The sequence below is a fragment of the Cetorhinus maximus genome, chromosome 23 (assembly GCF_964194155.1).
Source record: "Cetorhinus maximus chromosome 23, sCetMax3.hap1.1, whole genome shotgun sequence".
Taxonomy (NCBI): domain Eukaryota; kingdom Metazoa; phylum Chordata; class Chondrichthyes; order Lamniformes; family Cetorhinidae; genus Cetorhinus; species Cetorhinus maximus.
The window spans coordinates 46,128,435-46,151,509 of NC_135901.1; the positions used below are offsets into that span (position 1 = coordinate 46,128,435).

A 23,075-nucleotide genomic window follows, 5' to 3' on the forward strand; every position below is an offset into this window, starting at 1 on the left:
TCTTCTGCGCCCGCTCCAGTGTGATCACATCCTTCCTGTAATGTGCTGACTACAACTGGATTCAGTACTCTAGCTGTGCTCTAACTAGGGTTTCTTACAGTAGGAATCTTTCTCTGTTCTGTCCATTCGAGGTGTTCGATAACAGACTTTCTCATGGGAATATCGAGCTGGAGTTTTGGGCTGTGATATGTTTCCTTGTTCATCTTGTTGACTCTAAATGATGAATCTTGTGGATTCAGGCACCAGATAATCAAGCTCACAACAGATTGTCTCACGCTGACTTTATTAACAGCACCACAGTAATACAGACAGGGTATAGTTCCCCAATCCAGAGAACAGGGATAATGTTGGGGTAGACTCCTCGTTGTTTGAGTGCCCAAACTGTAAATGATTTAATCATTTCCTGTGGGTCCTCTCCTGACTGAAGAGTTCGGTGTGGGTTCAACATGGACATCCACAGAACTGACCGTTCATATTGTTGTTGATGGTGCTTGGGTTAACTTCTGCAGCTGTGCCGCCTCTGACCTTCCTGTGGGCACGTCGGATGTTGAGTTTGGTGTAGATGGTCCTCGAAACACGCTGAACCAAATTTCAGTGCTTGCCTCCAAATATACACTTGTAGAGCACAGGAGAAGGCCATTCAGCCCATTGTGTCCACGCTGCTCACAAAGTTCTGACTACACTAATCCCATTATCCAACGCTTGGCCCATAGCCCTGGAGGCTAAGGCAATGCAAGTGAATATTTAAATACTTCTAAAATGTTACAAGAGTTTCTGACTCAACCACCCAAATCATTTACACCCTTTCAGGCAGTGAGCTCTAGACTCCCACCACCCTCTGGGTGAAAAGACAATTCTCCTGAACTCCCCTCTTAGCCTTCTACCTCTTACCTTAAATCTATGCCCGCCCCGGTTATTGACCCCTCTACTAATATCCAACCAACTATGCCCCTTATAATCTTATATGCCACTATCAGGTCCCCTTCGCTGCTCTTGGGAAAACAACCCCAGCCTATCCAATCTTTCCTCATAGCTCAGACCCTCCAGCCCGGGCAGTATCCTGGTAAATCTCCTCTGCACCCTCTCCAGTGCTATCACATCCTTCCTATAATGTAGAGACCAGAACTCGGCTGGACGACTGCAGTGTTTTCCGAGGAGAGACGGTCTGCAATGCAGGAGTTTGTGAGGCTTCTTTTTTAGGGTGTCCTTGTATCGGTTGTACTGACCACCTTGATGTTGTTTGCCCTGAGACAGTTCCCCATGGAAGATCAGCTTGGGATTTCTGTGATTGTCCATGTGGGAAACATGGCCTGGCCATCGGAGCTGAATTTTCTGGAGGGTGGTCTCCAAGCTGTTGAACCCAGCGTGATGGAGAACCTCGTTATTTGTGATTTTTGTCCTGCCATCTAATTCTCAGGATGGACCTCGGGTGTCTTTGCTGGAAGTGTTCCAGAGCTTTGATGTGGCTCCAAGAGCAGACCCGGGATTCTGCTCCATACAGCAGGGTGCTCAGGACAATGGCCTGGTAAAGTTTGATTTTAGTTTTCAGTTTAATGCCATGCTGCTTCCAGACAGATAATACCATGGATTTAGACTAGATTGCACAGGAGTTCACGGGATATACAGCAAAGAACCAGGCCATTCAGCCCAATCAGTCCATGCTGGTGTTTACGCTCCACTCGAGCCTCCTCCCATTTTTTCTCAGCTAAATCTATCAATGTAATCATCTATTCCCTTCTTTCTCATAGAGCTATCCATTTTCCCCTGAAATGCACCTATTTTATTCACTTCCTGATGCAAATTCTATGCAATTCACCCCTGTCCCAAGAGGATGGATCTTTGGTCCAGTGGGCTAGTGGAAGGGAGGGAAGCAGCAGAGGCAGCTGATCAGATTGTCTCAATCTTAGTGACAAAGAAGCTCCATGAGCTCCTCACACTTGTTGTTGGAGGTGTGGATGGAGGAGACAGGGGAGAAGGAGAGTCTTTCAAAAGGAAATAACTTGTGTTAAAGGTACTAAAAAGACTCAATACACTGTATTTAACACACAGCACTTCAAAAATACAAATGGCCCCCTATAACTGGGCTGGAGTTTATGAAGATCAATAGAAACCGACTCCATTGAATATAGTTCATTCCTGGATGTGATTATCAGCAAATCCCAATCACTGTAGTTACTTGTGAACGCGTTGGTGCCTCAGCAGGTTAGATGATCGAGTGAATCCCTTCCCATACTCCGTCCAGGTGAATGGTCTCTCCCCAGTGTGAATTCTCTGGTGTACCATAAGGTCAGATGACCATCTGAACCCAGTCTCACAGTGAGAGCACCTGAACGGTCTCTCGTCAGTGTGAACACGTTGATGTGACATCAGGTTCCCGGAACTTTTAAAGCACTTCCCGCAGTCTGAGCATTTAAAAGTTTTCTCTCCAGTGTGAACCCGCTGGTGTTTCAGCAGGATGGATGGATCAATGAATCCCTTACCACACTCGGAGCAGCTGAATGGCCTCTCCCCAGGGTCAATTTGCTGGTGTCTCAGCAGGCTGGATAACTGAGTGAATCTCTTCCCACACTCTGAGCAGGTGAAGGGTCTTTCCCCAGTGTGAGTTTGTTGGTGTCTCAGCAGGTTAGATACACTAATGAATCCCTTCCCACACTCGGAGCAGTTGAATGGCCTCTCCCCAGTGTGAATTCGCTGATGTGTCAGGAGGTGGTGTAGCTGAGTGAAGCGCTTCTCACACTCGGAGCAGGTGAACGGTCTCTCCCCGTTGTGAGCTCGCTGATGTGTCAGGAGTTGGTGTAACTGAGTGAATCCCTTCCCACACTCGGAGCAGGTGAACGGTCTCTCCCCTGTGTGACTGCGTTGGTGAGTTTCCAGGTCAGATGGGTAAGTGAATCCCTTCCCACAGTCCCAACATTTCCAAGGTTTCTCATCGCTATGACTGAATTTATGTTTTTACAGGCCAGATGATTGGCTGAAGCCTCGTCCACACACAGAACACGTGTCCGGTTTCTCCCCACTGTGAACGGTGCTTTTTCCTTCCATGTTCAAAATCCAACGATATTCAGTTTACGATAAATTGGGTGGCGCAGTCAGCTCCTGATGTGATGTTTGGGTTTCAGTTTCCCGACTGCAAATCCTTCCCTTCTAATACCCTGTGAAATTGATTTAAAACAGAAAAAAGATAGTGAGAGAGAACCCACAAAAACACAAAGGCAGGTTGTGAAATTGAGCTGAATGAATCTGGGAATCTGTGGGGCCGGCACGAGGAAAAAGTGACCATGAAAACTGCTGGATTGTCATAAAAACCCAACTGGTTCACTAATGTCCTTCAGGGGAGGGAACCTGCCACCTAGTCTGGGCCTACACTGGCCTCTATGGAAAGAGAGAGTGAGAGAGAGAGAGAGAGAGAGAAAGAGGTAGGTAGCGCAGGAGGCGAAGGAGATGGATTGTTTATATCTATAACATAAGCAGAACTTTGACAGAATCTTCCAATCCCTCAACCTCCACCCCCAGAAGGACCAGGGTAGCAGATGTATGTGAGCATAATCGCCTCCAAGTTCCCCTCCAAGTCACCCACCGCCCTGACCTGTCTGACGCACTCCCGCACTTTCAGCCTCCCTGTAACCTTGAGGTCATCCAAAACTCTGCTGCCCGTGTGCTTACTCACACCAAGTCTTGTTCACCTATCACCCATGTGCTCAGTGACCTACAAAAGCACCGGCTTAAGAAGCACCTACATTTTAAAATTCTCATCCACTTTTTGAAATTCCATGTTGGTCTCGCTCCACCCTATCACTGTCATCCAGCCTCACAACCCTCTGAGATGTTTGTGCTCCTTTTGTTCTGACCTGCTGAGCATTCTGTCAGTTTCCATGGCCCCAAGCTCTGGAATTTTCTCCCCAAACCTCTCTTCCTCTCTACCTCATTTTTTTCCTTTAAGATACTCCTTAAAACCTACCTCTTTGACCAAACGTTTGGTCATCTGGCCTAATATCTCCTTATTTGTCTCAGTGTCAAACCTTGCTTTTAACATTTCTGTGAAATGCCTTGGAACATTGTCTTACATTAAAAGTGCCATATAAATACAAATTGTTGCTGTTGATTTGGATATATATATATCACTGTTCCTTCATCATCGCTGGGTGAATAACCTGTTACTCCTTACCTAACAGCATTGTGGGAGCACCTTCACCACACGGACTGCAGCGGTTCAAGAAGGTCAAACATCATCTTCTCCACAGGTAACTGGGGATCACAATAGATGCTGGTATCTGTGGAGAGAGACAGAGTTAACGTTTCAAGGTGTGCAGAATGATTTTTCTAAATTCAGGTGGGCATCACTGGCTAGGCCAGCATTCAGAGGGCAGTTAAGAGTCAACCACTGCTTGGTCTGGAGTCACGTGTAGGCAAGACTAAGGACGGCAGATTTCCTTCCCTAAAGGGCATTAGTGAACCAAGTGGGTTTTTAGGACAATCATCATCGGTCATCATTAGACTTTTAATTCCAGATTTTTTAAATGGAATTGGAATTCCACCATCTGCCATGACGGGATTTGAACCTGGGTCCCCAGGATATTGCCTTGGGTCTCTGGATTACTCGTCCAGTGACAACACCATTACACCATCGCCTCCTCCCAAGGAGTAAAAATGATGCCGAATTTGATGGTCAATATAAGCTCAGAAGTGGAATAGAAATGGACTATAGGTCAGGAAAAACAATTCCTGACTATGAAAGATACTGTGGGAAGATAAAGCTGGGAAGCCAGCAGCACATGGTCGGGGGTTGGGCAGTGGTGGAAACTTCATTTAGACACAATCGACAGAAGTAACAGTAAAATACTAAACATGACTCAAATACATCCATTATTAGAGACAGGGGAAGTTAAAAAATGGCAGAGAAGTGATCAGGGAGGGCAGAGGTGAAACAGATCAATGGATGAACATGGATTCAGATCCACAGTAAAGGAGCCACACCAGCCTCAGAGCCATGGAGCCTCTCACAGATACAGAGCATAGAACTAAAAGCTTTCAATTGTAGGTGGATGGTGAAAAATAGACAACTCTGAAACAGTTTCAGTTTTCAACTTTAAACTCTCCTGCTGGAGTCTGCAGCTGGAAAGATATCAGAAACACTGGAGTCAGAGAAAAATCTCCCAGTTGAGGAAATACCCGGGGAACGGGATGATGTCACCGTGTAATTGTCGATGTGTGATGATATCACAGACACGGACACAGAACATCTGGGTCTGTGCAAACCAGTGATCACCACACATTGTGAAGGATGTGAGGGTATAGAGGAGATTAACCAGAATGGTTCGAGAGATGAGGGGTTTTGTCTGTAAGATGAGGTTGCAGAAACTGGGGTTGTTCTCCTTGGAGTAAAGGAGATTGAGAGGAGATATGATAGAGGTGTACAGGATTATGAAAGGTAGTTAAATAAAAGCTGTTCCTATTAGCTGATTATGAAAGGATTAAGGGACAGAGTTTTAAAATTTTGGGCAAGATCCACAAGGGGGATGACAGGAAGAGATTTTTTTAACCCAGTGACTGGTAATGACCTGGAACTCAATGCTTACTTTCAAAGGCTGATGATATTCAGGTCCTGGTGAAACAAGTGACTTTCAGATTTTGACGTGATGTTTGGTTTTGGTTTCTCACCTCCCTTGAGTTTGCCCTCCACTTCTAACATCCTGGAAATAGAGTTCACGAAATCCATCAGTCAGTCCCGAACAGAAATTCAGAAAGGCCAAACGTTTCTATTGGTTTGAGTTTGCTGTGTGTAAATCCTCCCCTTCTAACCCCCTGTAAAAGGAGTTTCCAAAATCCATCCCTGTCAGTCCAGGGTAGAAATGCACAATATTCTCTCCTCCTGCTACCTGGACCATGACCGCGCATGCGCCCTGCTGCACATTGCCCCCTATAAAGATGGCGGCTGGGCCTGGCGAAGGGAGAAATCCAGACTTTTTCGGCCCGTTCTCTGCAAACACAAGACCGGTACCTTGTTATTTGGGGTCTACGGCCTGCACTGTGTCTTTATGAAGCCTCCCTGCCCACTCCGCTGGCTCCATTCCTCTTCACACACCCACTAACTCTGTTAGTTTGCTCCACTCGACATTCTCTCCTCCGCACTGAGTAGCTTCAGTCACAGGCCAGCACTGCGCATGCTCATGAAACACCGAAATGCGCATGCACCATCATACACCGCAATGCGCACGCGCAGGAAGCTGCTAGAGTGAGGACAGGGCACATTCTGTCTCGCAGTGAAACTTGGGTTTCCGCTCTGCCATTGAAAGATCATATTGTAGAACAGAAACCTCTGTCTCGTAATCTGAATACGATGGGTGACATAGGGACAAGACATAAAATTGTTGAATCACTTGATGCAGCGGCCAAATTGCTCATGACTCCACCACAATTCTCTCCTGGATATAATGATCCTACAGTTAGATCTGAACTCAGTGCAGTCTCAGCAGATGGGATGAGCTCCTGACTTTTCCCCCTATACGTGGAACATTTAAACTGTGTCATGTTAGTAACAATTCTCTGATTGTGGACCAAATACTTTGGACTTTTAAAGTTGGAGTGTTAACTTGTGGGAAAACTGAATAAAGCCCTTTGCACACGTGAAGTATCTGAATGGTCTCCCACCAGTGAGACAATGTTGCTGTGTCAGTAAATGGGATGAGAGTGATTCCCTTTCCAATTCCAGCTGGTGAACAATCTGTTTACAGTGTTAATTTACCTACACATTTTCAGCTTAGACATGATCTCGAAATCTACTGGTAATGGGTTCCACATTCTTAGCACTGCATAAGAAAAAGGAGCGGGAGTAGGCCATTCGGCCCCTCAAGCCCGCTCCGCCGTTTAATAAGATGATGGCTGATCTGATAGTCACCTGAAATCTGTAGCCCCACCTATCTCCGATAACCTGTCACCCACTTGCTTGCCAAGAATATATCCACATCTGCCTTAAAAATATTTAAAGACTCTGCTTCCACAGCCTTTAGATGAAGAGAGTTCATCAGTTTCACAACCCACTGAGAGAGAAAAAATCGCCTCATCTCCGTTTTAAATGGGCGACCCCTTATTTTTAAACAGCGATCCCGAGTTCTAGATTCTCCCAGAAGAGGGAACATCCTCTCCAAACCTACCCTGTCAAGTACTGCTCAGGGTCTTATATGTTTCACTAATCAGGGGGAAAAAAAGTAAAGTACTGCAGATGCTGGTTATCTGAAATAAAAACAGAAAATGCTGGAATTCTCAGCAGACCTTGTAGCGTCTGTGGAGAGAGAGACATGGCTTTCATTTCAGGTCTGTAGCCGTTCATTAGAACTGCACTGCATCTGAAATGTTAATTAAGCCTCTCAATCCAAAGATGCTGCCAGATGTGGTCAGGGAACTCAAGAAGGAAATGAAAATCCCCTTTGAGAAATGGAATCTAATGCGAATGAAGGGTGAACCAGAGACAGTCAAGGCACCTTTCCCTTCTTTAAGACGCTGGAAAATTGACTCTGATGTTGTCAGTGAAATTAACTGATCTGTGACAGTGAAAGGATTCTCGTTACTGCACATCAGGAATTCAAACCTAATATCGGCTTCGGGACAATCAGAATACTTGGTAACAGACAAGACAATGAAAGGCTCGAAGGGAAATGGCACCGGTTGTAGGGGAGCTGGTTCCCAGTGACATGGATGTGTCTGTAGTGGGTGGGATCAGACTGTTTCCATGTGTCCATAATGAATGTCTCACCCTTTATTTTAGAAGAGTAAAACTGATAGAGCGCAACAGCAATCTGGGTAGTGGCAATCTGAAGATTATACTCACTGACACCCTGGTTGGGATACCTCGTCAGTTAGGTTTGTGTAAGTGTCTGTGACGCAATTGGTCAGCGTGTTTGCCTGATAACTGAAAGGTTGGTGATTCAAAACCACCCAGTGGTTTAAGGATTTTTACTGTTTTTCCCCCTCAGCACCAATCATTGTCACACAGTTCCGGATTGTCATTGGGTACTTGGGCTGCAGGATATCCCCAAACGGTGGCAGGTCTTTTGTTGTCCAGTGAGGTCCCACAAAAACAGCTTCTTTTTAAAATTACGTTTTCTGTCAAATACAATGAGAAAAGATTTGGACCCTCTCTGTACCTTCATCTAACCCATCAGAAATTCACGAAATTATTGGAATCAAACGAACCCATCGATTATTCTCTCTTCCTCAGCTCCACAGTGAGTGAGACATGGAAAAGCAGAAAAGCAGCAATATTCCGGCCCCGCACTCTCCAATCACCCACTGCCAGCAGAAAGCAGCGACTGCAGCTTCAGTCAGCGGGTTACTGCCCATCCCTGGGACGAGAGATACTCCAACCCGGGCCACACCTACCAATACACAGAGCACAGGCTCAGGATATTGCAGGTACAATATATCCCGGTCACTAAACCTCCGAGCAGCATTTACAGAATACCCGAGTGAGTGAGGCACAAATAAAAGTCACACAAACTTTCCAATTCTTTTCACTGTAAAATTCCTTTATTTTATTGAAAAGCTGACTGATGTGAATCTGAAAATGAGTACCATGGGATTTGTGTTACCGAGTGACTTATTTACCATTGTTTGTCAGTCAGGTTTGCAATTCAGTTTGTGTTGGATAATGAAATGAACCTGATTTCAAAATGAGGACACAAAGCAGGTAAACATTAAATGCAGGAGAAAACCCTGAGGAAAATGGATCACAGTATTTGGAAGGAGGTGCAGCTAAGAAGTGGAAGATGTGAATGATGTTATTGATGATTGAGAGGAATGCATTGCAACCTTGGGGCTTTTGTCGGCCGATTCCGTCCCACACTTTAAAATTCCGACCAAGCTGAGGTATCAGGTGGAAAGCAACAGGTTTATCCATGTATGTTGGGATACGAAATAGTCTTTCACATTCCCAGCTAGCTCAGTCGGTACAGCATGAGACTCTTAATCTCAGGGTCGTGGGTTCGAGCCCCATGTTGGGCGCTATAATATTTTAAAAATCTGATTAAGAGTCGTACCGTCTGGAAAAATTTACCCTGTTTCTCCCTCCAGCTGCTGAGTTTTTCCAGCATTTCCTGTGTTTGATTCAGATTTGCGCCATTTGCAGTAATTTGCTTTTATCTTTTTACTTCTAAATCTTGTTGCTTTCAAAAAAAAACAACCAATCACTGCGGCTCCTGTGAAACTTTCATCACTGAAAGCAACTGACACACATCAAATTCAAAGCACTTTATTGTCGCATCTCTTCCTGATTCTGTCCCTGTCTCGCCCCCAGCTCCCTCTGCCCGTCCAGCTCCCAGGTCAATTAGCTGTTCAATGCAGACACAGCCAGTTCGTGGGAATGGGTAAAACTCGTGGGTAAAGAGACACCTGGATCTCATCTTCCTGGTTCTCCCAGATACTGATTACAGGAAACTCTTTCGAGTTATCAACAGTCACAGATTGCAACTCTTTCGAGTACAATCACAGTTCTTGATTTTCCAGGAGTGGGACATGAACCCAAAACCCTCTGATTCAAAGGCGAGGGTGCTATGAACTGAGCCACAGCTGACACCTCCTAAATTCTTTTGAGTTATCAACAGTCACAGATTGCAACTCTTTCGAGTACAATCACAGTTCTTGGTTTCCAGAGTGGGACATGAACCCACAACCCTCTGATTCAAAGGCGAGGGTGTTATGAACTGAGCCACAGCTGACACCTCCTACTAATTATAGGAATGTGCACAGTGCCGATTATCCACAGTCACTCTCCTCCCAGTTGTTCAGCTTTTTAATTGATTTTCACACTGGGTTTCAATGTGAAGAAAGCAGAGCTGTGATAAGCTTATAATGTTCAGCAGATGTACTGCAAGAGGATACATAACAGGCTGATGGTAACAGTGCTCTTTGGACGCGGTGAGCTCCAGGGAAGGATTGGCACCATTAATTAGTCTCGTGACAAATCTCGTGCTGGAAATGACAAGAAAACTCGCTGAATTTGCTCCGTGTTTAGGTTTCAAAAGAGCCAAATACAAGGTGAGAAAGTACATCTCGGTCGAGTCGGTTATAAAATGGCAGAATGACCCGTGCTGTTGGGAAACATAAAATTATAGAAAGTTGCAGCGCAGAAAGAGGCCATTCGGCTGGGCGTGCTGCTTTCAAAGAGCAGTAGTGATTGGTTGATCCATCAGGAGTGAGATTTGTGCCAGTGCAAACAGTAGGCAGCAAAATTCGTACTTCTCCCACCCATATTTTGCCTCACAACAACATTTCTATAGTCAGTGCTTAGTAAACAGCCCTTCTCCTCTCCTCTTCCTTCACTGCCACTCACGAGTGTGATGTTTTCCAGATCTGAGACGAAATTTAAACCCTCACTCTTCTGATTCTGGTGAAGCTTTTAAACATTTCTAATCAATGAGTGATCAACACTCGTTTCAAAAAATTCAATAAATCAACATTCCCTGACCGGGAATCGAGCCCGGGCCGCGACGGTAATAGTGCCGAATCCTAACCACTAGGGAAGTTGCACCAAAGTTGTTCGATTCTGCTTAGCTACGTTGCTTTTGCCTATTGTTTTTCAGTTCAGATCTCTTTCACCACAAAACTGCCTGTTTAGGTTCAAGATAAACGACTTTGTCAGCCAATGAAAACAACGGTTGCCGTGAGCTGGAACATGAAATTGACAGTGAGGTGAAATAGCCCCACAAGCTGCTCATGTGCAACTTTCAATTTCCAAAACCCTCCACACTATTCGCTGTTGGTCCAATGGAAGCGCCAATTCCGAGTCACTGGACTTGTGTTTGGTTGAACACAAGTGACTTCTTCACCAATGAGAAGAACCATTGCTGTTAGCTGGAACATGAAATCGATACTTTCCTCCTTTAAGAGAGTTTTTAAAGCGCCCCCCCCCCCCCCACCCCCTTTGACCGAGCTTTTAGTCATCTGGCCGAATATGGGACTCGGTGTCATAATTTATATTAATATAATGCTCACGGGGAACGCCTTGTGGCGTTTCAACAGGTTAAAGGCGCTTTATATATACAAATTGTTGCTGTTGTAGGATATATATAGAAAGGGCCAGTCTCCTGTTTTATCGTTCACGCTGATACTTTTCTCATCAACATTTTAACCTGAACTAATGTGAATCAACTTTGCGACGTGAAAAAAGTTTGCACCCCCTAAGGGAACTGAACCACATTGACAATCACAGAGGAACAGACACAGAGAGATATACACCGAGAGTGACAGAGGCCTAAGGAGAGACACAGGCCCAGAAAGCAAGGATGTCACCAACTTGGCTCAGTGTTTGTTCCATTTCCGAAAGCAAATTTCCTGAATGCTGATAAATGAATGGAAATCAGAAAATACGGACATAATTGGATGGGTTTCCTTCTAATTAACTGATTATTAATTTGGTTAAAATCACAAATGGTGATAACTTTAGTCAGCAGGATTCCAACCGTTGTTTTCATATTTACAGCAAACTTAATTATCGAATCAAAAACAGAAAATCAGACGTATTTGGATGGGTTTGCTTCTAATTAACTAATTATTAATTTGGTTAAAATCAGAAATGTCAGCAGTATTCCAACCGTCGTGTTCATATTTACAACAAACGTAAATTATCGAACTTTCCCTCACTCAAATAAACAAGCTTGGATAATGCTCTTGCCAGCTTTCAAACCGCAGCTCCATCATATGGGAAGCGAATATGACCCCACTCGCCTCTATAAACCCTGCGCTGTAAAGATCCCAATGGAGCTGTCTGGAATGTTAAACGGTGACGTCATGCAGCAGCACTTTGGGTCTTTGTTTTGAAGAAATGGAATTCGGCTGTTCTCATTAGGAATGCTGGAGACAGACTGATCAACAATGTCATCATCAAATGGCACAGCTCAGTAAGAGGACCTTCCACCCATGGTGTCTATGTCAGTTTTGTACAAAGAGCTTTATAATTAATGACAATTTCCTTCTCTTTCTCCTTAACCCTGTTTTTTTTTCACTTTCAAGCCATTGAACAATTCCCATTTGGAAATCGGTGTTAAGAAAACCAATATTGAAAGCTTCAGCTGGTTCTTCACCTGAGCAAATACGTCAGCCTTGCTCCAGGGACTGACGTTTGCAGAGCTTTACTTTGGTCAGAAGTTCAAGGCAATATAATTTGCAGGTAAACCTGGATCTTTTCTTTTTATTCATTCACGTGATGTGGGCTTCGCTGTCTGGGCCAGCATTTATTGTCCATCCCTAATTGCCCTTGAGAAGGTGGTCTGCCTTCTTGAACCGCTGCAGTCCATGTTGTGTAGGTACTCCCACTGTGCTGTTAGGAAGGGACTTCCAGGACTTTGACCCAGTGACAGTGAAGGAACGGCGATATATTTCCAAGTCAGGATGATGAGTGAATTGAAGGTGATGGTGTTCCTATCTATCTGCTGCCCTTGTCCTTCTAGCTGGGAATGGTCGTAGGTTTGGACACTACTGTCTAAGCAGCCTTGGTGAATTCCTGCAGTGCATCTTGTAGATGGTACACACTGCTGCTACTGTGCATCGGTTGTGAAGGGAGTGAATGTGGATGTGGTGCCAGTCAAGTGGACTGCTTTGCCCTGGATGGTGTCCAGCTTCTTCAGTGTTGCAGGGGCTGCACTCATCCAAGCAAGTGGGGAGTATTCTATTACACTCCTAACTTGTGCCTTGTAGATGGTAGACAGGCTTTGGGGAGTCAGGAAGTGAGTTACACGTTGCATGATTCCTAACCTGTGACCTGCTCTTGTAGCCACAGTGTTTATATGGCTAGTCCAGTTCAGTTCCTGGTCAATAGGAACCCCCAGGATGTTGATAGTGAGAGATTCAGTGATGGTAATGCCATTGAACATCAAGAGGCGATGGTTGGATTCTCTCGTGTTGGAGATGGTCATTGCCTGACACTTGTGGGGTGCGAATGTTACTTGCCACTTGTCAGCCCAAGCCTGGATATTGTCCAGGTCTTGCTGCATTTGGACATGGACTGCTTCAGTATCTGAGCAGTCGGGTATGGTGCTGAACATTGTGCAATTATCAGCTAACTTCGCCACTTCTGACCTTATGATGGATGGAAGTTCATTGCTGAAGATGGTTGGGCCGAGGACACTACCCTAAGGAACTCCTGCAGTGATGTCCTGGAGATAAGATGACTGACCTCCAACAACCACAACCATCTTCCTTTGTGCTAGGTATGACTCCAACAAGCGGAGAGTTTCCCCCTGATTCCCATTGACTCCAGTTGTGTTCGGGCACCTTGATACCACACTCGATCAAATGCTGACTTGATGTCACCTCATCTCGGGAGTTCAGCTCTTTTGTTTGTATTTGAACCAAGGCTGTAATGAGGTCAGGAGCTGTGTGGCCCTTACGGAACCCAAACTGCGCATCAGTGAGCAGGTTATTGCGAAGTCTGTGCCACTTGATAGCACTATTGATGACCCCTTCTATTACTTTACCAATGACGGAGAGTAGACTGATGGGCCGGTAATTGGCCGGGTTGGATCATTCTCACTCTTTCTTTCCAAGTTTGGTCGGGAGAATGAGGAGAGACAGTGTAAATTGCAGGGTTCCGGGGAAACGATCAGGTAATGGCAGTGACAGGACGGGCAGAAAGAGCGCTTTCTCTGCTGTAACCATTCTATGACTTCATATAAATAATACAGGCTTACTGCTAGCATTCGTAGTCGTGGCCGAGTGGTTAAGGTGATGGACTTGAAATCCATTGGGGTTGCCCCGCGCCGGTTCAAATCCTGCCGACTACGTTTTCCGTTATTTCTGATTTTAACCATTGTAAATCGGATCGACATTTTCACAACACCTGCAGTAGCAAAGATTGACCAGTGGGTGGCAGTGGAACCGTGATTGCTCACATCACATGAAGCAGGCGCTGTCTCAATTATTACTGCATTTGGCACTGTCTCTGTTCATATTAACTTAGACGCCGTTTCTGTTTCTATTACACTAGGACATATCTCTGAGCATATTAGAGAAGGTCATCTCTCAGTTGTTTCTGTAATTGGTTCAATCTCAGTTGTTAATGTACTGGACTATGGCCATAATACAGTTGGCACTTTCTCAGTCATGACTGCACTGAAGCAGGTCTCGACCAAAGTTACAATAAGCCATGACCCAGTTGGCACTGCACTAGAGCTTGTCTCTGGTTATAGAAAACTAGAAGATGTTTTTATTTGCATTTCACAAGACTCTGTCTCAGCTAGTACTCCAGTAGAACCTGCCACGTGTCTATCAAACTGGACCCTGTCTCAGTTAATGCTGCACCAATACATGCCTCCATTCATATCACACAATTCCCTGTTTCTGTTGTTATTGTCCTAAACCATTACTCTCTTATTGCTGTACTAGTGCATGACTCTGTTTTTATTAATCTCGTACCTTTGCCGGTATTTAATTCAGCAGACACTGCGTCAGTTGATGTTAAAAAGAGCCCTGAATTATGTGAAGCTGCACTGGACCGTGTATCAGTTTTCTTAAACTGGATCCGGTCTGTCTTATCACTACACTAGGCTGGTTCGTATTACACAAGATCCTCTCTCAATTATTACTGCACTCGGCACTGCCTCACTGATGTTTCACTCGGTCACGGCGCTGCTTATAACACACTCAATCATGTCTGCACTTATATTCCTCTAGACCGTATTTCAGAACAATTTACACTAGACTCTGTATCAGCCTGTATTACACTCGAGCTTCTCTGTCTTTTTAATTAAATTAGATCCTGTCTCTGCAGAAGCTTTGTCTTTGTACCTCTGTCCCTGCTTCTATTCCACTCTCCCTTTCCCTGTTTTTACTCCACGAGATCATCTCTGTCTCTCTTACACTGGTGGCAGATATTACGGCCTTAGACTCTCTCTAGGAAGCAATTACTCTGTGCCCTGTCCCTGTAATAACTGCCCTATTTCACTTGATGTTGATCCAGGCCCTGTATCGGTAACTATTGCACTAGACCCATCTCCGCTATTACAGCAGTAGACCTTGTCTATGTTAATATAGCACTCGTCCCCGCCCCTGTTATTCGTGCACTAGGTCACGTCTTTGCTTAAGTAACATTAGATGGCCTCTTTAGTAATGCCTCTGCTTAAATTGCACTAGACCCTGTCTCAGTAATTACCACACCAGGCTCTGTCTCTGTTGTTACTACACTATTCTATGTCTCTATAAGGTGAACGTTGAGTTAGAAATGGGCCTCTGACTTTGGCCTAAGACTACAGGTTTTGACTGTTTGATCCGTGCAGCTCCTAATATTCAGTTTCATTACAGCCAACAGTATTACATATGAGACATCACCTGTTCTGTGTGACGGTGTGAAAAGAAATCATGCTGCGTCATTCCACAAAGATAAAAGATTTGTCTTCACCAGAATGTTTCATTTTATTTTATTTTCTCTTATTCAAACTGTAACTACAGATCGTCAAATAACGTAAATATTCATTGATAGTATATTCTGTTGTGTGCTCTTGTTTATAAATTCATGTCATACCAAACATTTCTTTGCTAAGATGGGCACGTTTGTCACCACAATCACTTAATGTCTGTCATATCTCTATCTGAGACAGCGACTCACTCACTGAAACGTATTGATTTCTCTCTCTCAGATAAAAGCAAAATACTGCGGATGCTGGAAATCTGAAACAAAAACAAAAATACCTGGAAAAACCCAGCAGGCCTGACAGAATCTGCGGAGAGGAGCACAGTTGACGTTTCGAGTACGTGTGACTCTTCTTCAGAACTAAGGAAATGGAGAAATGCGGTGAAATATAAGCTGGTAGTGGGGGGTGGGGCAGGTTGGGCTGGATATAGGGGCAGTGATAGGCGGACGCAAAGTAGAAATGTCATAGACAAAAGGACAAAGAGATGTTGACGGTGGTGATATTAGCTAAGAAATGTGCTAATAGGTGACATTAAGGGTAGAAATCAGGACGAGCAAGGTAGAGATAGCCCTAGTGGGGGTGGGGTGGGGGGAAGGGATCGAAATAGGCTAAAAGGTAGAGATAAAACAATGGATGGAAATACATTTCAAAATAATGGAAATAGGTGGGAAAAGAAAAAAATATATAAATTGTTGGGAAAAAAGGGGGATCGGAATGGGGGTGGGAATGGAGGAGAGAGTTCATGATCTAAAGTTTTTGAACTCAATATTCAGTCCGGAAGGCTGTAAAGTGCCTAGTCAGAAGATGAGGTGCTGTTCCTCCAGTTTGTGTTGAGCTTCACTGGAACATTGCAGCAGGCCAAGGACGGACATGTGGACATGAGAGCAGGGTGGAGTGTTGAAATGGCAAGCGACAGGGAGGTCTGGGTCATGCTCGCAGACAGACCGAAGGTGTTCCGCAAAGCGGTCACCCAGTCTGCGTTTGGTCTCTCCAAAGTACAGGAAACCGCATTGGGAGCATCAAATGCAGTAGACTAAATTGATGGAAGTGCAAGTGAAATGCTGCTTCACTTGAAAGGAGTATTTTGGCCCTTGGACGGTGAGGAGGGGGAAAGTAAAGGGGCAGGTGTTGCACCTTCTGCGGTTGCATGCGAAGTTGCCGTGGGAGGGGGTTGAGGTGTCGGGGGTGATGGAGGGGTGGACCAGGGTGTCACGGAGGGAATGATCCCTGCAGAATGCCACCGGGGGTGGGGTGTGGGGGGGGGGGGGTGCGGATGGGGGTGAAGGGAAGATGTGTTTGGTGGTGGCATCGTGCTGGAGTTGGTGGAAATGGCGGAGGATGATCCTTTGAATGCGGAATCTGGTGGAGTGATAAGTGAGGACAAGGGGGACCCTATCATATTTCTGGGAGGGAGAAGAAGGTGTGAGAAGGAATGCGCGGGAGATGGGCCGGACATGGTTGAGGGCCCTGTCAACCACTGTGGGTGGAAAACCTCGATTAAGGAAGAAGGAAGACATGTCAGAGGAACTGTTTTTGAATGTGGCATCATCAGAACAGATGCGACGGAGGCGAAGGAACTGAGAGAATGGGATGGAGTCCTTACAGGAAGTGGGGTGTGAGGAGCTGTAGTCGAGGTAGCTGTGGGAGTCGGTAGGCTTGTAATGGATATTGGTGGACAGTCTATCATCAGAAATTGAGACAGGGAATTGGTGAAGGAAGGGAAGGGAAGTGTCAGGAATGAACCATGTGAAAATGATGGAGGGTTGGATATTGGAAGCAAAATTAACAAATTTTTCCAAGTCCAGACGAGAGCATGAAGCAGCGCCGAAGCAATCATCGATGTACCGGAGAAAGAGTTGTGGGAGGGGGCCGGAGTAGGACTGGAACAAGGAATGTTCCACATACCCCATAAAGAGACAAGCATAGCCGGGGCCCATGCGGGTACCCATAGCCACACCTTTTATTTGGAGAAAGTGAGAGGAGTTTAAGGAGAAATGGTTCAGTGTGAGAACAAGTTCAGCCAGACGGAGGAGAGTAGTGGTGGATGGGCATTTTTCGGGCCTCTGTTCAAGGAAGAAGCGGAGAGCCCTCAGAGCATCCCAGTGGGGGATGGAGGTGTAGAGGGATTGACGTCCATGGTGAAGAGGAAGCGGTTGGGGCCAGGGAACTGGAAATTGTTGATGTGACGTAAGGAGTCAGAGGAATCACGGATGTAGGTGGGAAGGGACTGGACAAGGGGAGAGAGAAGGGAGTCAAAATAACGAGAACTGAGTTCCGTGGGCAGGAACAGGCTGACACGATTGGTCTGCCGGGACAGTTCTGTTTATGGATTTTGGGTAGGAGGTAGAAGCGGGCTGTCTGAGGTTGGGCGACTATCAGGTTGGAAGCTGTGGGAGGAAGATCTCCAGAGGAGATGAGGTCAGTGACAGTCCTGGAAACAATGGCTTGATGTTCAGTGGTGGGGTCATGGTCCAGGGAGAGGTAGGAGGAAGTGTCTGCGAGTTGACACTCAGCCTCCGCGAGATAGAGGTCAGTGCGCCAGACAACAACAGCACCACCCTTGTCAGCGGGTTTGATGACAATGTTGGGGATGGACCTGAGAGAATGGAGTGCAGTAAGTTCAGAGAGACAGATTAGAATGGGTGAGAATAAATAAAAGTTGGTCACCAGGAAATCCAATGCCTAATTCAGAAGCAACGTCTTTAACCAGAGATAAAAGCAGAAAATGATGGAAATACTCAGAAAATCTGGGAATTTCTGTAAATTGAGAACCAGAATTATATTTTCAGGTCTTTCCACTGATCCTGTACAGTTCCGCTGACAAGTCACAGACCTGAAATGAAAACTATGGCTGTCCACAGACGCTACCAGACCTGTTTAGAATTCGAAAATGTTCCGTTTTTATTTCAGATTTACAGCATCGCTTTCCTTTTTTCTTCAGAAGAGAATGTAGAGCCCATTGCCAGAAGCATTAGAGGTCCAAGTCTGTGCTGGACACGCCTAGGTAAAGTCACACTGTGAAAACATCATTCAGCAGCTAATTATGGAAAAAGGTTTACTCGATCATCTGATTAGTTGACACAGCAGCAGTCACATCTGATGGAGAAAATTGACTGATTTCATGCATGGGAAGGCATTTACTCAGTTTTGCCACCAGTGAACAATCCAGCTATAAAAGTTCAAAGGATTTGCTCCGCAATAGGCGCATTCTTACTGACAAGACGGAGTTTAAATGTTTGGTGTATGGAAGGAGAAATCACTTCTTCACCTCACCTGTGAAGAATCCATATCTAACTGTAGGGGTTTGTTCTGTTGTTAATTACACCCAGGACAAAAGTATGGTAGAGGCCGATGCAATTTATTGTATCAATTAATTGTATAATTTAAATCATAACCATAAATCTGCAATTACCATCGGATCATAAAAATATATTGGATAATTAACCATATCCTCCCACCCAGCATTCAATGCGGGACAGAATGTGCCCTATCCGGAGCGCCATGGTCTTACGCATGCGCATTGAGGAGTCTGATTCGCACCTGCGCATTGCGGGCTCTTGGCTGAGCATGCGCAGTGCTGTCCCGTGACTGGAGCCGCAGAAAGTGGGTGAGAAAATGGCGACTGGAGCAGAATAACAGAGTTAGTGGGTGGGCGGGAGGAATGGAGCCAGCGGAGTGGGCAGGGAGATTTTATAAACACTTGGTGCAGGCCGCAGACCCTTAATAAGAAACTACAGGCCCCGCGTTTGCAGCGAACAGACCGGAAATGACTGTGCCTCTCCCTCTGCTTGGCCCGTGGGCGCGGCTGTGCAGCAGGGCGCATGCGCAGTCATCCTGGTCCAGGTAGCAGGAGGAAACAATGTTGTGAATATCCTGGACTGACAGGGATGGATTTTGGAAACTCCTTTTACAGGGGGTTAGAAGGGGAGGATTTACACACAGCAGACTCAAACCAAGAGAAATATTTCTCAATTTCTGCCCTGGACTGACAGTGATTGATTGTTTTGTAATCTTTTCATAGGATATAACTTGGGAATGATTTGCAGACGGGAAACCAAACATAAGATCAAGATCTGACAGACACACTGGATTCATCAACCTTTGAGAGTAAGTAATGAGTTTCAGGTCATTATCACTCATTGTGTAAAATTTTTGCTCACACCCCTCCTGTAAATCTTGCTTCATAACTTAAATCTGTGTCCCCTAACCCTTTTATGATCAGATAATGTGAACAGCTTTTCTTTAACTACCTCATGTAAACCAATCATTAACTTGTATACCTCTATCAAATTTCCCCTCAGTCTACTTTGCTCCAAGGAGAACAACACCAGTTTTTCCAAACTAATCTAAAATCCTTCACCCGTTGAACCACTCTGATAAGTCTCCTCCGCACCCTCTTAAGGACCCTCACATCCTTCATAATGTGTGGTGATCAGTGGTTTACACAAACCCAGATGTTCTGTGTCCATGTCTGTGATGTCATCACACATCGACAATTACACTGTGACATCAGCACACATCGATAATTACACTGTGACATCAGCACACACCGACAATTGTGCGGTGACATCACCGCACTCCAGGGTATTTCCTCAACTGGTAGATTTTTCTCTGACTTCAGTGCTTCTGATATCTTTCCAGCTACAGTCTCCGACAGGAGTTTCCAAAGCTGAAAAGAGTTAAATTGTTTCACAGGTGAGTAGTTTTGACAACTCATCTACAATTTGGAGCTTTTAGTTCTTTGTTATCTGTGTGAGGTCTGACAGCTCTGCAGCTGGTGTGACTCCTTTACTGTGGATCTGATTCTGTGTCCATCCATTGCTCTGTTTCACCTCTGCCCTCCCTGATCACCTCTCTGCTGTTTTCTAACTTTTTCTGTCTCAAATAGTGGGTGTATTTTAGCTCTGTTTAGGATTTTATGGTTACTTCTGCTAACTGCTGCCCTGACCATGTGCTGCTGACTTACCAGTTATAGCTTCCCACCATGTCTTTCATAGTCAGGAGTTGTTTTTCCTGTGCTATAGTCCATCTCACTTCTACCCCTGAGCTTATATTGATGATCAGATTCTGCATCATTTTTAATCCCTTTAGTTCATTCTGCACCCCTGAAATGTTAACTCTGTTTCTCTCTCCACAGATACTTCCTGACCTGCTGAATATTTCCAGCATTTTCTCTTTTTATTTCAGATTTCCAGCAGCTGCAGTATTTTGCTATTATTTTATTGGCAGGCAAAGTTACTGAGGTGGAAATTGGCGATCTCAGTGATATGTAGTCAGAAGCTCAGCTTAGGGTGAAATATGACACTAAGACTGTGAACAGCCTGGCTCAGCCTCAAAGTTGTCAGAGAGATGGATGGCATTGATGGTCAGGGAGTGGAGTTTGTAGCAGGGACTGAAGACAATGGCTTCAATCTTCCCAATATTTAAATGGAGGAAATTTCTGTTCATCCAACACTGGATGTTAAACAAGTTAGGATGGTATGTGACTTGGAGGGGAACTTGGAGGTGATGGTGTTCACATACATCTACCCTGGTCCTTCTAGGGGGTGGAGGATGAGGGTTTGGGAGATGTTGGTAGAATTGCAGATGCATAAAGTCCCTTTCCTTCACCCCCTGCCTCTCCCATCTCCCTCTCTATTTCCCCCAGTAGATGCTGGTGTTTTGTATAGTCCCTGACCAGTTGGCAAGTTCCCTTCCCTGAAGGACATTAGTGAACCAGTTGGGTTTATATTACCATCCAGCAGTTTTCATGGTCACTTTTTCCTAGTGCCGGCCCCAAAAATTACCAGATTCATTCACCTCAATTTCACAACCTGTTTTTGTGATATTGTGGTTTCTCTCTCATTCACTTTTGTCTGTTTAAACTATTTCCCCAGGATTTTCAATTGGGAAACCCAATGTTTCATCAGAATCTAACGGTGTCGCACAATTAGTCGTAAACTGAATTTCATCGGATTTTGAACATGGAAGGAAAAAGCACCGTTCACCGTGGGGAGAAACCGTACATGTGTTCTGTGTGTGGACGAGGCTTCAGCCGATTATCTGGCCTGTCAAAACATAAATGCAGTTACAGTGGGGAGAAACCATGGAAATGTGGAGACTGTGGAAAAGGATTCAATTATCCATCCAGGCTGGATACTCACCAGCGCACACACACTGGGGAGAGGCCTTTCACTTGTTCTGTATGTATGAAGGGATTTATTGATTCATCCACCCTCCTGAGACACCAGCTCATTCACACTGAAGAGAGGCCGTTCACCTGCTCCGAGTGTGGAAAGGGATTCACTTGGGCATCCAGCCTGCTGAGGCACCAGCGAATTCACTCTGGGAGGATGCCATTTACCTGCTCCGAGTGTGGGAAGGGATTCATTCAGTTATCCAACCTGCTGACACACCAGAGAGTTCACACTGGGGAGAGGCCATTTACCTGCTCCGAGTGTGGGAAGGCATTCACTCAGTTATCCAACCTGCTGACACACCAGCGAGTTCACACTGGTGAGAGGCCATTTACCTGCTCCGAGTGTGGGAAGGGATTCAGTCAGTTATCCACCCTGCTGAAACACCAGAGAGTTCACTCTGGGGAGAGACCGTTCACCTGCTCCGAGTGTGGGAAGAGATTCACTCAGTCATCAAACCTGCTGATACACCAGAGAGTTCACTCTGGAGAGAGGCCGTTCACCTGCTCCGAGTGCGGGAAGCGATTCACTCAGTTATCCAACCTGCTGACACACCTGCGAGTTCACACTGGGGAGAGACCATTTATCTGCTCCGAGTGTGAGAAGGGATTCGTTAATTTATCCGATCTGTTGAGACACCAGCGAATTCACACTGTGGAGAGACAGTTCACCTGCTCCCACTGTGGGAAGGGCTTCACACAGTCATCCCACTTGCTGAGACATCAGCGAATTCATACTGGAGAGAGGCCGTTCATCTGTCCTGTATGTGGGAAGGGATTCACTGTGTCCTCTGACCTCCTGAAGCACCAGCGAATTCACACTGAGGAGAGGCCGTTCAGCTGCTCCAAGTGTGGTAAGGGATTCACCAGGTCATCCCAACTGATGAGACACCAGCGAGTTCACAAATAACGAACAGGATGTTGCTGTTAATCACATCCAGGACTGAACCTTGTTCATTGTAGTCTGTTTCTGCTGATGTTAATAAACTCTAGCCCAGTTATTGGGGCTAATATTCTGGATAAGGACAAATTAAATATATTTGGGTTAAATATAGCATATTGAGTCTTGTTAATATCTCTAACACAAGTTAGTTTCTCTGGAAGGGCTCTCTCCTCCATCCTCACCTCTAACAACAAGTGTAAGGAGCTCATGGAGGTTCTTTGTCACTAAGATTGAGACAATCCGATTAGCTGCCTCCGCTGCTTCCCTCCCTTCCACTAGCCCACTGGGACAAACTGCCTCTATAATGTTCCACCTTGTCCAAGCCGTGAACCCACATCTTTCATTAGCTTCTCCCCCATCCCCCTTCCTGCCCTCTCAGTGGTCATCTTGTCCATGAGACACACCTCCTGCTCCATCGACCCTATTCCCACTAAACTGCTGATCCCCCAACTTCCCCATGTTCACTGATATTGTTCACAGTTCTCTCTCTTCTGTTACTATCCCTCTCTCCTTCAAATAATCACACTTTCCTCAAAAAACAATTACTTAATTCTACTGT

At 45.4% G+C, this 23,075-nt stretch overlaps 1 protein-coding gene and 2 non-coding genes across 3 annotated transcripts in view; all 3 read left to right on the top strand.

Annotated features, from left to right (window-relative positions):
- Positions 1-23,075, top strand: part of LOC144698522 (uncharacterized) — a 121,484-nt gene that overhangs the window by 82,380 nt on the left and 16,029 nt on the right. Inside the window, exon 9 of the mRNA XM_078570457.1 lies at positions 21,603-22,336. Coding sequence (XP_078426583.1) covers positions 21,603-22,336 — 734 coding nt within the window. The remainder of the gene's footprint in view (positions 1-21,602; positions 22,337-23,075) is intronic.
- On the top strand, positions 8,925-8,997 carry trnak-cuu (transfer RNA lysine (anticodon CUU)). The gene has a single exon. It is a non-coding gene; the product is annotated as a tRNA-Lys (tRNA).
- On the top strand, positions 13,691-13,772 carry trnas-uga (transfer RNA serine (anticodon UGA)). Its single transcript has one exon. It is a non-coding gene; the product is annotated as a tRNA-Ser (tRNA).